The sequence below is a fragment of the Larus michahellis genome, chromosome 1 (genome assembly GCF_964199755.1).
Source record: "Larus michahellis chromosome 1, bLarMic1.1, whole genome shotgun sequence".
NCBI classification, from domain to species: domain Eukaryota; kingdom Metazoa; phylum Chordata; class Aves; order Charadriiformes; family Laridae; genus Larus; species Larus michahellis.
In genome coordinates, this window is record NC_133896.1 from 57,061,536 (window position 1) to 57,076,262 (window position 14,727).

Consider the following 14,727-nt stretch of genomic DNA (forward strand, 5'->3'; position numbering starts at 1 on the left):
GAGAGCAGAGAGTCCTCTTAAAAAAAATAAATGCCAGTGTGTGAGAACAAGATGGGATTAGGGCCAGGAGACAGTTTAGTTAAATAATTCCACAGACAGCAATGGGATCCCTGTGCATGGAGCCAGCCTGTACTGAAGAGAAGCCCTTGCACCCAAAGGGTGAAAGGGCTGCTGCCATTTAAGAGCCAAGAGTCCCAGTCCACTGCCAGAGGAGGGCCGGGAATACAGGGAAGAGGGAGCAAGGCAACAGAAGAGAGAAGCACGTGGCAGAAACAGAGGAAAATGCGGCAGGGAAAAGCAACCCAGCTTGGGGAGTTGGGATGGGGTCCTGCTGCACAGCCAAGCCTCACCTCCTTGGGCAGGCTGGGGCTGGACTGCCTGCGAACTACACGGCCTTTGCTGGGTGGCACTGGGGTCTTGCCATCGAGCCGGTCCACGCGGCCCTCCTCCAGTGCCTGGAAAGCCTCCAGGGTCTCTGATTTCCTGCAGAAACACTCAGTTTGTCCAGCTGCCACCAGGCTCAGCTCAGCGGCAGAGTCCCTGCAGATCCTGCTCCACCTAAGCCTGATCCTGCAGACCTCTGCCTGCCCCAGACACTGTGTGTACTGTAGCCTCTCCCTTTCCCCATCGCTTCAACCACATCAGCTTTTGTGTCCTGCTACCTCACCCATCACGCTATTCCTTAAGCTTCCCTCTGTCTGGTCCTTCGCATCCCATCCACCTGCCCAGGACACTTCCCTGGTCCCCATTTACATCCCCTCCTTCCCTGTGCCACTGACACTGGTGCCTCTCTTGCTTCTCCAGCCAAAACCCAACCAGCACTGGATACTTCTTTGTATCCCCTGTCCCGTCCTGTCCTTCTACAGTGGATCCTGGATCTCTGCGGAGACACTGAGGCTGGGAGTGGGGACCACCTCTTTCCTTCCCCCTTTCTGTGTCTTGCCCTGCTCCAGAGCACATCCTGCAGCTTCCAGGAGGTGGCCATGAGGATGAGGAGGCTGGACTGCTCCCTCCACTTCCAGCAGCGCAGCTTTGCTCCACCTTTCCAATGGCCTCAGGTGCCTGCATGGCACAATGGGGGAGCTCCCCCAGCCAGCAGCCACCGAGCCTAAACCCAACCTTTGCTTTAAGGGAAATTTAAACACAGCTGAAAGCTGAGCTTTGCCATCAGGGCTAGATGGCATGGTGATTCTGGAGATGGGGAGCCCCCCAACAGCACAGGGGGTCTATCCCCCACCTCTGGCCACTGTGGAGACCTGTCATTTCTCACCTGCGCTCGCAGCCAAATATCCTCTCCACCTCCACCCGGCCGGGGCTGAGTGTGCGGGAGCCGCAGCGGTCAACAGCATCCCGCTGGCCGAGGCGCTTGGGCTTGGGCAGGTCTGCCAGCACCGTGTACTCCTGCCTCTCCAGCCCGTGCCGCCCCTCCGTGCCCACACTGCTGGGGTGCCCACGGGGCTCCCGAACCTGGGAGCCAGCAAGGCGCCCGCCGCTGCCCACCGGGTCACTGCGGGCCAGCGAGGAGCCAGCAGGGGCACGTGGTGGGGCGGATGCCCAGGGAGGGTCGGTTTTCCGATGCTCCAGGGAGAAATAGCCACTCTCTATGCGGTGCTTCGGCCAGCTCTCCTCGGGCTTCTGGCTGGCAGGACGGCGCTCTGGGACGGGGAGAAGGCCGTTACTGGGGGAGGCATGAGCAGCGCGGGATGCCACCACGTCCACGGCAAAGCAGGTCTTCAGAGGAGAGCTAGAAACGGTCCAGGAGGGCAGAGATAAAACCCAGACTCCCTCTAGGAAGGGTGGGAGTGCTGGGACACAGCACTGTGAGCCAAGGCCATGCCAAACCATGCAGACAGAGAATACCCGTGAGACCCACGATTCATGATCAGCACACACAGAGATGCCATCTCATGGACTCTGGGATTCATCCCTTTGCCTGGTGCCCGCAGGGGTGTTGAATGCCTCCTGGGACCAGAACTGGGTAAAGAGATGCTAAATCTAGACAGAGATCTGCTGTGAACTTCAGAGACCCCCAAATGAAAAGCAAACCAGAGGCAGGATCTCACACAGGAGCAAACCAAGTGTACCTGCTTTCAGCGGGCAGATTTCTTTCCTAAAGCCCTGGGCCTCAGTTCTCACCCAGGATGCAGAGGGAACGGGCTGAGCCCACCTGGGTCTGTCTGCCTGCGGGGCTCGCAGCCACACCTCCTCTTTGTGGCCCGTGTAGCTCATCACATCCCGTTTGCCTGATCCCAAAGTGTTGTCCCACAACCGGGTCATTTCCCTGTCCTGGGAGACAAGATAGGGCAGATCTCTGCAATGGGGACCAGTAGCTTTTGTGGGCTGGAAGGAGGTAAGAGCATATATGAGAAGTTACAGCCTGTTCAGCCCAAAGCTCCTGGTAAAAAGGAACGAGGAGAAGAGCTGGGTGAGCATAAGATGACCCCAGCCCAACACCAATGGGCATGGCAAGAAACAACATAGGAAAGTCTGCATGGGGGATCCAAGAGCGAATCTCACATGCTCTTTAGGGAGAGAGCCTCCTTTGTGGAGACTAAGGGTCTCAGCTGATCCCCCCTTACATCTCAAGACTTTCTGAATGTGCCCAGCAGAAGTGGCAGTGAAGGGCTGAGGGGACGGGGAGACCAAAATAACCCAAACCACAAGAGATCCCCATCTCACCCTGGCAAGCGAGGAGTTGGCTTCGGCACAGGCGCTGGGGTCGGTGCCGGTTTCTCTGTGCTCACCCTCAGCTCCGGGGCTAAGCGGGGGATATCCCCTGCTCTCGTGCCAGCTGTGGGGCAGGGAGAGAGGACAGCTGGTAGTCAGCACAGCCTGCAGAGCTCAGGGACGGGTGGCAGCGCCAGCAGTCCAAGCCACACTGGTTCTCTCTCCACTGGATGGACAGAGGCTGACAGAGCCCATCCTGGGACCACCAGCCTTGCTGTAGAGGCAGTGAGGAGGAAAGAGACTCTTTTGGTGGCCCCCGACCTCTCCTACGACAGCCAAGAGGAACCTAGTTAGAGGGCGCGGTGTGGGGGTTGTTCAGCCCTTTTTCCCCAGACACCGGTCTGCAGAGCATCAGGGACAAGGCATCTGATTTCTCCTTGCTTGGCTTCCCGCTCCCCCTCCTCCACTCTTCCCATCGAGGGGGCCCGTTGGAGCAGAGTGGCTCCCGGTTGGTACTCACCGCTCCGTCCCCTCCGCTGGGCCCACGCACACGTATACCTCACACTGAGGGGCTAAAATGTGGAGGGCATCCCAGGGCCCACCTGGGTCTGCGTTGCTGCCGGCATTGCGCCCTGAGACCTCCACAGCATGCTCCTGCGAGGAAGAAGGGGATGCAATGGTCCTGTCAGTGTGTCGAGGATGAGGAGGAAGGCTGCCTTTCGGAAATGCCTGCTGCTTCTACCTTCTCTGAGAGCAGACTGACCTCTGGGGCTCTTGATACCTCTCCCAGCCCACCACTGAGATTTTTCTTCTACTTCAGGAGGCCAGATAGGCCCAGCATGCTTCTATTTGATGCTGAATGCTGCAGGCATCCCAGAGACAGCGCGTGTGGATGAGGGCTCAGGGAAACTGTCCCCCCCTGCTCATGTCGGCATTGATGCTGCTGGCAGCCACTCTCCTTCACCAGCCTGGGGAGAGGCAATGGAGCCAAGAGGGAGGGCGATTTTTGCAGAGAAGGCTGTAGCCCCAGCCCCTGCCTCTCTCTGTCAGGGCTTGTAGATGTCTCAGCATCCTCCCCAGCCTCGTTACCTGCAGGGCTTATGAGCAGCAGGGGGGTAGGCTCCGGGGAGCTGGCTGTCCGCACCGCCTTCCCTCCAGCTCTCGCCCATGCCGGGATTCGCTCAGAGGCAATGGCTCTGAGTGAGGCAATGGCTCTGAGCAGATCGCGGGTGAAGGGCTGAGGTAACCTTAGAGGGCTTGGGGCCAGGGGGAGAGAGGGAGAGGGCGAGAAAGAGAGAGGGAGGCTCATTACTATTTCATCATCCCAGGCCAGTCGCTCCTGGAGGACGGCGAACAACACGAAACCCTCTGGGAACATGAAACCGGCTGTTGCCCGGTCAAAGGCAACCAAGCAGCTTGTGCGTCCAGCCCTGTGCCAAAGGACCATGTTGGATCGAGGCATCCAGAGCCCAACATCCCATGAGATTTATCCCCCTTCTTCCTTCCTCAGCGAGAACAGGTCACTGCAGCAGCCCAGGGACAGGACTCAGCCCCAGCCCTAAGATGACAGCCAGGGGCCACAGGGACATCCACTGGGACCACATATTAGGTGAGGCAGGCTGTAAATGCCAGGAGGCATGAAGCAGAAATTAATCCAGGGTGCGTTCCTGCCCTGCCAGTGCCCCCGTTCCTTCCTCGTAGCTTTGCATCTGCGACACCCCTGCTTTCCCTTCCAGGATCTATTGAGCCCCTTGTACCTGGTGTCCAGCCCTTTCTGGCTAAGGTGGCTCCCAGTTCAGGTCTGGGCACAGCTAAATGGTAGATTCCCATGCCTGGGAAGATTCAGCCCCCATGCAGCCTTCCCCCAGCGACATCTAGAAAACCCGGCTGAGCCTTTGTGTTAGGGATTTCCATCTCTACAAAGGCACACGGAGTCCCAACGTGGAACAAAGGAACCCTTAATGAAGTATTCATAGCCTCCAGGTGGGATGGAGGAGCTCACCTGGATAGCGTGCTGGTGAGCCCCTGCGGCTCGGAAACAGTGCTGGCACAGGCTCTTTGCAAATATGTTGGCTTCAAAGTTCATGCAGGGAACATCATCTACCGAACCAGACATTGTCCACAGCAGGGACAAAGCTCTTTGGCTGACAGGCTGCTGGCAGCGGGCAGTCAGAACGAAAAGGAGGAAGGAACAGCAGCAGCCCAGAGCTTTTAGTTCCCCAGCCTCAGGCTCCTGTGGAAGCAGGAATGTTATTCCCAGACTGAAGTTTGCTGCTCTCAGCTGGCAATACTGGAATCAAAGGGCATCCAGGTGCAAAGCCATCAGTATGATCCATGTAATTATAGATAATAAAAGGGTATGCTCTGGCAGAGACCTCTTTTAGAAGGGGGCACTGCACTGCACCCTCGAATGACTGCTGACACTGCCCCAGTTTGTGAGTCCCTGTGAACAGAGGGATAGCATCCTGCTATTTTGTTTGATGGAAGTTTTCTTCCTTCAAACTCTCTTAAAAGGCATAAAAAGGAAACCTTTCTTCTTGACCATGTTGCTTATAAAGCTTAGGAAATTTGGAAACCCACTGAGAGTTTTCCTAAACTTGTTGATCCCACCAAAATTTCTGAGACCTGTAGGACAGTTGATTGCAAAACTGAAAGGCAACAGGCATTGCTAGCACAACAGCTGGGCTCCACACTTCTGTCCTGGCTTTCTGCAAGCATCCTGCCCACCATCAGCTCCTCTGTTCCTTGGGGTTTGAAAGCAAGTCCTTGGATCTGAGGATGTGATCTGTGCTGGGAGGACTCCACTTAATTCATCTGGAGGAGGCACCAACAGAAGGACAGGAAATCAGTGTGGGATGAGCCCAGTATCCCTGATGTGAATATGCCACTGCTCCCCAGGGAATATGCCACTGCTCCCCTAAACATGGACACTTGAGCCACAGCAGCTGATCAAGGCTATGGCTGCTCCTCAAAACAACCAGGGCCAACTGTCAATGCCAAAACCAAGCTATAATTTTTGTTTGTCAGTGCACTCATTTGCAATATGCTGTATTGCTAAGTTGCACTAGTGCCAACCATGCATCCTCCATCCTCACATTGGGGCACATTTTCTTGACTCTTTCATGCCAAAAGCCAGACAAGAGCCTAAGCACTCACCTGCCAGGGACACAGTAAAAAACACCCCAACATCGCTGCCCACCCCTACCCACAGAGTGCCACCTGTGGCTGCAGCCCATGGCACCCCACTGCCTGATGGACAAATCATTGCTCCCCACATCCCTGGGGGCCTACTGCCAGGATAACGCTGTGATCCCCAGGGCCTCTGGCATGCATGCACGCACGCATGCACGCATACATACGTACATACATACATGCATTCATACATACATACATACATACAGCCAGCCAGCCAGCCAGCCAGCCATGCCCAGTGCTCCCAGTGCCTCCCAGTACACCCAGTACCTCAGCTTCCCTATGGCTCCCAGCACCTCGCCGCCCGCCGAGCTCCCCACTCAATGAAGCTGGCCGTGGGAACTGCGGGCAGCCAGCCCCCGCCCCTTCCTCTCCCATTGGCTGCCACCCAGCAGTAATTTGAATACCGCCCTCTGAGTGGCTGGCGGAGGCGCGAGGCTATGGCACCCACGTGCCGGTATCAGCCGGCGGGCGATCGATCCGGCCGGGCCAGGCCGGTGTTGGTGGCCCCGGGGCTGGGGAGGGGACAGCGGGCAGCGGCTCATCCCCCCCGCCTTGCCCCCCGCATACCTGGGCCTCTTCCCTGTCCTTCCCCCCCGGGATCCCCTCACCGCCTGCCGAGGGTCTGCCCCAGCGCTCCCGCCGCGCGCGTCACCCCAGGAATTAATTAACTTGAACCCTCAGCAGCGGACTCATCTGCAAGCGCTGAGACAGCCCAATGTCACCGTGTCCCCAGCAGGGCTCCAACCGGAGGCCATCCCTACCCGCAGCATGCCCCAGAGAGGTTTGTCTCGCCTGGGCTTTTACCTGCCCAGCACGAGCCCTGCCTGAGCATCGCTGTTCCTGGTGAAACGTGCTTAACATCTGTCCTCCATTGCTCCTGCTACAACTCATCCTCCTCCTCTTCCCACTCCTGGGGAGCGTTAAAATAAGTTTAAATTCACTTTTTGTTTACCCACTGAAGTCAGTTTGCAATCCTCTCTTCAAACCTGTCTTTCCCAGCAAACCTCAGTTATTCAGCTCTCTTAGTTCCCAACAGTTCTTGTCGCTCTACCAGTAACATTTTTCCCCCTGGTTCATTTCTGGAATACACTGCTGGAACAAGCAGTGGGACCGTACTGGGAACAGCCTTGAGCTTGATACACTGCTGCAGTGCGATAAATACGGTTTACGGATTACCACACCACTCATGGACCCGCTGCAGCTATGTCTCCTTTGCACCACGCTCCTATTTCCGCCCCCCCACCAAAATGTCTGACCTTTCGGGCTCCCGGTCTGGTTTTGATCCTCTGTAATCCCAATTACATTTCTGGGCGCGCACATGTGCGGAATTGCAGTCTAGCCAGCGAAAGCCATCATGCATGGAAAACCCCAGCGTGGCAGCCCACGTCAAGAAGCCTCGCATCTCTCTCCCTTGCGAGCCCTCGGGCAGGCGAGGCGAGCAGGAGGAAGGCGCAGGTGGCCGAGGTGGCCTCGCTGTGGAGCCAAGCGTGGGAAGCCCCCCCACAGGCCGCGGAAAGGGGGAGCAGAGGGGGAGCGGCTGGTCTCCGCTTTTCCTTCTCAGAGCAGCAGCCGCGCCAGCACCTTGATTTTTGCAGGTACTTTCTACTCCGAAGCGGCTTCCTCCTGAACAGCTGGAACTTGTTTGTGAGCAGCCAGGGGGAGAGAAAAAAACCCAAACACCAAAAATGCTCAAATCCATCTTGAAAACGAGGGGAAGCAGCGAACCAGAAAAATTTTAAGCCACGGCCTGGTATGAACTGTGATGTGTCTGGCAAGTGCTTAACGCACTAACTTGTGTCTGGGAGCTCATATCCTTGATTCAATATATCCTGGGGTAGCCCGACTGCACACCCCGTGAGTAACAAAGACAGCAGGCTAGGGCTGAGTCAGTAATTTATATTACAACATAAAGCTTTAATCGATCAGACAGAGAAATCAATAGTGCAGCCAACAATCCTGATGGTTAACACCCTATAGGGTTTAACAGTTCTGTTCTCAGTTTTTCCATATGCTTTTTTATTTTTTTGTTTTTAATGTGAAAACACAACTTCCAGCAGGAACTGGAAGTCTTTGGAGCACAGCAGAGGCCGTTGCAGATTTCAGCTGACACTTGAGAAAGGCTCAGAAGTTATTAGGGCCAGGGAAACAAACTAAAAAAAGAGATTATTCTAAATCACTTGGCAGCAAAATAACAAACAGGGCCTACAGGAGAGATGGGGAGGGACTCTTTATGAGGGAGTCTAGTGACAGGACGAGGGGCAACGGTTTTAAGCTGAAAGAGGAGAGATTTAGATTAGATATTAGGAAGAAATTCTTTACTGTGAGAGTGGTGAGACACTGGAACAGGTTGCCCAGAGAAGTTGTGGATGCCCCATCCCTGGAAGTGTTCAAGGCCAGGCTGGATGGGGCTTTGAGCAGCCTGGTCTGATGGGAGGTGTCCCTGCCCATGGCAGGGGGGTTGGAACTAGATGATCTTTAAGGTCCCTTCCAACCCAAACCATTCCATGATTCTATGAAACACTAAAGAGCTAATGAGGTCACTCTTAACATCCCAGCAGGATTATAAAAAGGTAATCCAGCACTGTCCCAGCCACCATGCCAGGCTGTCTATAGGCTGGAGAAGGCAACCCAACCCACAGCTCACACTCCACACTTGAGCAATTTCACAAACACATGAACTGTACATTTCCTTAACAGCAGCCGTTCCAGCTCCAGAGCAAACTCCTGGGGCTGGGGCAAGCACAAGTCACCTGCCACCCAGACCAAAGGTGTCACACACTGTCCTCCAGCTTTGAGCCACAATCCCCTTGGTGTGGTGCACCACTCTAAACAGAACTTCCCTCTCCTTCCCTCCTACATCCCCTTCAAACCCAACCACCGCAGAACAGCTCTAGAGCATGGAACTCCCAAACCAGAAGAAAAAACAATTTGTGCTCTGCACATGGCACCACTTGGATGCTTTGGATGTGACTTTTGGCCTTGCCACCAAGTTGTGCTTCTGCAGCTCTGAAACACCCACCACCCCAAGTTGAGACAGGAAGACGGGCAAGGTCATGCATTAAACCCTGTGAGCTTTCTGGAGTGGCCTTTAAGGCAGCGCAACAGAAGATCACCAAGGCTTTTTTGGAGTGAGGAAACCAGACACACTTTCATGATGTGGACAGTGTTACTAAGATTTTATGCTTGAGAGTGCCAGGTCTCAGCTCAGGGTGGGACTCAGAGTCCAAGCACACAAGGCACTGGTAGTACGGGGGTAACAGTATCCACTTCCCTGCCATTTACCTTCTCTGGAGGAGAAAGGGAGGTGCAAAAGGACCCCCGCTCCTCACCACTAGCATGTGTCACACAGCTCCCTCCAAAGGAACACGCTCTAGCAGAAATTGTGTAGCTGCTCTCAGTGTTGAGATCAAACATCCCTCCCCAACACGCTCTGAAGAATTTCTGTGTGTTTGCATGCGCACGCTCCAAGAAACAGTGAGATATGCATCAGGCTGGTGCCCTTAGCTTTAGCAGCTGGTGGCCATCAGCTTTGCTCTGATGTTCCTCCACAAAGCCTCAGGCACTGGTTTACTCTTCCCCCTCCCATTTTTGGCATGAGGAATCTACACACTTGCCCATTGCGGGGTTGCCAATTTTCTGGTGTGGGTTTTGGCCACACAGGCCTGTTCTCCCTTTGTCATTTCTTCACCAGTAGACATGTGGCAAGGGAGGGGGCCTGGCTGCCAGAGGCTGAACAGCCACCATCTCCTACAGATACTGGAGGACAGAGCCCAGCACGCCGCCTTAGGCTCTCTCTCCTCCTCAGAGGATTCACTGCCAGTTTAGCCACCAGCACTCCTCAACCATGCAAACCTTCCCACTCCACTGAAGGCATCCATGCTAAAGAAACATATACAGAGGTCCCAAGAAGAAAGGCAATTAACTGCTGATGACTGCAGCAGCCCTGAGGTAAAGGGCAGCCTCTGCCGCTCCCATCCCAGAAAGGGCCACACACATGCAAGCAAGGGCATTAGGGCATTTTGTACTCCTCTGAGCTATCACAATTAACATCGGCACATTCAGCAGACAATGGAATGAGCCATTCCTGCTCTGGCTGGTTCTGTGTTACCACAGAAATAGCTCCTAGCTATTCCCTTTTCTAAGCACCAGCAGATTTCAATATCCTTTAAGCAACAGGAATCATCTCCCCTCTTCCCAGCTGGTACTGGCATTAGCACAGTTGCTGTTATGCTTCAAATAAGTCACAAATGTGTTGGTTTTTTTTTTTCTTAGCAAAATGACTTCATAAAGATTTATTCACAAAGTTACCAAATTTCACCCGCAACAGGTACCAGACAAAAAGTACCCCGGCATTCAGGTGTGGCACTGGAGAAGAAACACATGAAACAAGATGACGCCATGTCTCCACAGAAAAGGGATTTACTGCACAGCAGAGATACGCGGGCACTGATGGACGAGTGGAAGCAGAGCTCTTCCTAGTCACACAAATTGCCCTGATGACATGCCTGTCGCACTCAGCCCCAGATCCTCTCCTTTGATAAAGCCAAGTATCAGCTCTGGAAGGGGAGGCCCAAGAACAGAAGGATTACATTGAATAGAGAATCCCATCCCCAGCAGAAGTTTTTAAGAGAGTCCGTGGCACACAGACACTTAGTTGGAGATCACCGCAGAAATAAACGGATAGAGCGTCTAGTGATCCTGGCCAGTGCTCAGGAGGTGAGAGAATGGCTGAACCACGCTCACTGCTGGTCAGAGAGCCAAGTGAACAAGGCCCTTGCCCACAGTGAAGAGGTCCCAAAGAGCTGCAGTCCAGATATGGAGTGCTGTCCCAGCTGCTGGTCCAAGCACTAGTTTTCTCCATTAATCTTGGTCACGGCCCATCTTTCCTGTCAGCCTCCGTCGCTGAGTCTTAGTGGTTCGCCCCGTGCTGGATTTCTGTGTTTTCTTGCGTGGGCCTTGCCCACGTTGGGGTCGCTTTCCTTTCTTTTTCTGGCTATGCATGTGCAGCGTGGCAGTAAGAGAAGAGATCCTGTGCAGGGCAGGAAGAGAGAAGTGTTTGAGGACCAAAGTCTGCAGGAACAAGGTGACACCACAGCAACAGGAGAAGAGCCCTGTGTGGCCCACCAGGAACGTACGCCCACTGCAGCAAGCCACAGGAACGCCACTGTGCCGGGCATCATCCTGACAGGGGGCAGAAAACTTGCAAATCTACAATGAGCAGTAACAACCAAAATGAATTTTGAGCAGCGGGCTGTCCCATCTCCACGGAGTTAAGCAATTCTCTGTACCCTCAAAGCAGCTGCAAATCCTAGATACTGAAAAATGTAGGGAATGCCAAAGCTTTAAGCTTTAGGGTCTTTTGACCTTCATCCTAGAGACAAACTCTGCACCCTGCAATACATCCTTCCTTGCAATATCTGCCAAGAAGGACTAGGCAAACAGTTCAGTACAAAGCCCGCCCAGCACCAGGTCCTCCTCCTCCAGCTGTCACCAGGGATCAATGCGATGAGAACGGAGCATTTGGGGCAGGCTTGTGCTCTGCCAGTGCCCTCTGCTGGCTCCTGCCCACCGTCACCCAGGCAGCACAGCATCCCCTCCCTGCAACCACATGGTGGATCTGGGAACCCAAGATCCTCCTGATCAGCTTCTAGAGCTTAACAGCAAAGAGGTGAATGAATTTATACATACTTTTCAGACAGAAAGGGGTTTCTGGACTTCTTTGGCATTGTTCTTACAGGCTTGTTCACCACTTCTTCCCCTTTCTCTTCTTCTGATCCATCACTTTTTCCCTTAAAGAGGGAGGCAAAAGATAAAAAAAATCCCTATAGACACATTAAAACAGGTAGTCTTGTGATTCTGGTGTTTCTGCTGCCTTCTTGGTTTCATCCTCTTTTGTGACCCATCTAGTCATGGATGAAGCCTTTTTAATTCTCCACATCCCTAGCTGTCCAAATCTCAAGGTTTCTTATCGCAGCCCCTCAGAAAGGGACAACCAATGAGAAGTCTACAGTAATCCACCCTAAGATCCAAAAACTTCAGCATGATCTTAATGGCCATGCTACTGAAGCCTTAACTATGAATTAAAGGTTTCAGCTTTTTTCTTACATTACTATTAAAACATCTTCTAATCAGAAAGGCCACTTAAAGAGGACCTTAGAATGTAAAAGGCTAACTGCCAAACACAGGCATTTCCCCAAAGAGCTCAAATCCAGCTATAAGTCATGAAGATCAAAAGGATCAAGTCAACCAGTGCCTGAAAATCTCTACGAAACAAAGATGAGATCTCAGTTACAATATGTTTTGAGAATAAAAGCAACCATAACCAGAACTGAGTGGTTTCCTTGTTGTGGTCCAAGCACAGGATCATGGAGACAAAAATCCCTCCTCATGCTAACAGTAATTTTTCCTGGACAGGACACAGGAGGTTGACGACAGTCCATGCAGTAGTCTGAAATCTTCCTGCTTGTGTTGTATCTGCTTTTAAAACACTACATTCTCCCCATCCAGCCCTGTGGTATCTTTCACTTAAACAAGGTCAGCTGAGACTAGCAAAGGATTCCAGGGAGGTTTGGAGCGAGCTGTTCACATAGGACATTTCTTCCTCTTTAGAGGACCAACATAAGTTGTGGAGGAATGTAAAGTTATGAGTTTCCCTTTTCATCCCTGCTCCCAGACAGCTGCACATCTCTTTGGGCATACTGAGGGAGTACCAGGCCTACCTAGTCAGTCCCAAGAATGTTTACAGCTGATACAATCAGAGAAGCAGCAAGAGGCTTTACCACAGGGGTGGTCAGTCCCAGCTGGCGTGCCCCTGAGAGGTCCAGGTCACTGATGGTGGTCACTGTTACAATGTGGTTTGGGTGGTCGATGTTCACAGACTCTGTCCGCGATGTCACCAAGTGCTCCAGTTCATCAGCCTCATCTGGGGAGACAAGAAATCCTGCACTGCAAAGTGCCCAACTTTTTCCAAGATACGCTTGCTTCTTCCTGCAGTGCCATGCTTGGGGGAAAGACCCAGCCTTTGCATGCAGGGTTAACAAGTGGAGGGGCACCACAAGCATGAAGGGCAAGCTCCTTCTGCCAGCAGAAGGGACCAGGTAACACCTTGGATATGTCCTCCTCCTTGTTCCTTTCTGTACGACCTACCTGACCCTCTGTCCCACCAGGGCCAGAGGGCTGCAAGGGTCACTGGTCACTGCTCAGATCCCAGGGGAACATGAGAGGAGCAAGGAACTGACATTGTGGGGCAGTGTGTGAGCACCTGCTCAGATCACTGCCCAGCTTCCCAGGGGGACACGAGAAGAGCCAGAAGCTGACTCTGTGGGACAGTGTGTGAACACCCCCGACCCAGCTCTTAACACCCAGCCGAGGGTGTCAGACCACGGGTGCCCAGCTCCCACTGCCCAGCGCCTGCAACCGGCCAGCACGTACCCAGCGCCTCCTCCCTCTCGCTCAGCATCTTCAGGTACTCCTGGTGCCGCTGAGGGATGGAAACAGGTCACCGCGGCGCCTCTGCCCCTCCAGCCGCCCGTCCCCCTGCAAGCGGGGCAGGGGAAGCCCGAAGACGCCTCCTGCCCCACGGCCTGGTCCCCGCGGCCTACCCCACTCCTCGCCCGCCATGGCGGGAGCGGGGAGGCACCCTTCTCCCACGGAGGTCCGGGGGGGAGATGTGTGCGTGGGTACCTCCTCCTTCATCTTCCTCTGCTCCTCCTTCAGCTTTCGCTTGATCTCCTCCAGCGCCGCCTTCCTCCGCTCCACCTTCCGCTTGTGGAAGCCGGTCAGGTACTCCCTGCCGCCGCCAACATAGACACCGGGGCCCCCCCCGGCTTTTAGCGACCCCCTGACCAGGGGATGCCTCCTTTCCCCTCCTCCCCGGGGCCCGCCCGGCCTCACCTCCGCCTCTCCTCGTCAAAAGTCACCACCAGCCGGCCCTCACGGCCGCCGGGACCCTTCTTCTTCTTCTTGCGACCCATGGCGGTACCACGCTGCCGCCGCTGCCGCCCGCCCCTTCCGCCGCCGCCGGCCCTGAGGGGCGGCCCCTGCCCCGCCCGCCATTTTGTGCGGCCGCGCCTGGCGGGGAGGAGGTGACCGGGGGGATCCGGTTTCCTCACGAAGTCCTAAGCGGGCGGCCCTTATCGGCTGAGCCGCTGTTGGGCTGAGGGCGGAGCGGCCCCGGGGTGCGGGGGGTGGACCCCGAGCATCACCGGCGGTGGGCTGTGAGAGGAAGGGCACACCAGGGCCACTGTCTTGGTTGCGGGGCCGGCGTCGGGTCCTCCTGTCCCAGTGGTGTGTGGGACCTGTGTGTGTGTCCCCTCACCCGCTCCAGCTGCGCTTTTTTCCCCCGCAAGCTGGGACCGGGAGAGAGAAGCTGCTGTTGTCGGCTGTCAACCGTGGCATCCAGCCTGGGGCAGGCAGGGGGTTCCTCCAGGCTTGGGTGCCTCCGGCTCCTCTTCAACTCCTTCCTGGAAAAAGGCTCTTACGGTGCTGCCTGGTGCTGCCAGCCCAGCACCCAGTCTCTCTCCCCAAGACCTACTCTGCCCCTCCTCCGGGTATTTTATTAAGTAAAGGTTGTTACACCAAATATTTAACGTCTGTGTTTCTTCAATAAAGGTCTGAGAGCTTATGGCAAGCTATCATAGCTGCTAGGTGTTAGTAGCACCTGCGCTGCCCTTAGCCCAGGGAGGCAAGTACGGGGGCAGGTCTCGGCTCTGACACTGAGTCTCCAAGATGCAGGACCTCGCAGAACAGCCATGGTTTCTGCAGTTGATGGTAGAGAGAAGTACCAGCATGAGTAGGTGGGGGCATCAGGACTGCTTTGTTCTTGGCTGCTGGCTTGAGTGACTTCGGCTGAATTCTTGAACCTTC

The 14,727-nt window shown here is 54.7% G+C and overlaps 1 protein-coding gene across 1 annotated transcript; it reads right to left on the reverse strand.

Annotated features, from left to right (window-relative positions):
- Window positions 1-10,263: 10,263 nt before the first annotated feature.
- NOL12 (nucleolar protein 12) lies at window positions 10,264-14,019 on the reverse strand. The gene is made up of 6 exons (XM_074579438.1): window positions 13,756-14,019; window positions 13,546-13,651; window positions 13,294-13,342; window positions 12,642-12,784; window positions 11,551-11,651; window positions 10,264-10,891 (listed from the first exon to the last, which is right to left on the reverse strand). Exons 1-6 carry the CDS (start codon window positions 13,833-13,835, stop codon window positions 10,723-10,725), a joined length of 648 nt encoding a protein of 215 aa, XP_074435539.1. The 5' UTR covers window positions 13,836-14,019; the 3' UTR covers window positions 10,264-10,722.
- Window positions 14,020-14,727: the final 708 nt, after the last annotated feature.

Coding starts and splice junctions, on each gene's coding strand:
- NOL12 (XM_074579438.1), bottom strand. CDS start 13,835: ATGGGTCGCAAGAAGAAGAAGAAGGGTCCCGGCGGCCGTGAGGGCCGG. Junction 12,785..13,293: donor CGAGAGGGAGGAGGCGCTGG/GTACGTGCTGGC, acceptor TTGTCTCCCCAG/ATGAGGCTGATGAACTGGAG. Junction 10,892..11,550: donor AACCCCTTTCTGTCTGAAAA/GTATGTATAAAT, acceptor TGCCCTGCACAG/GATCTCTTCTCTTACTGCCA.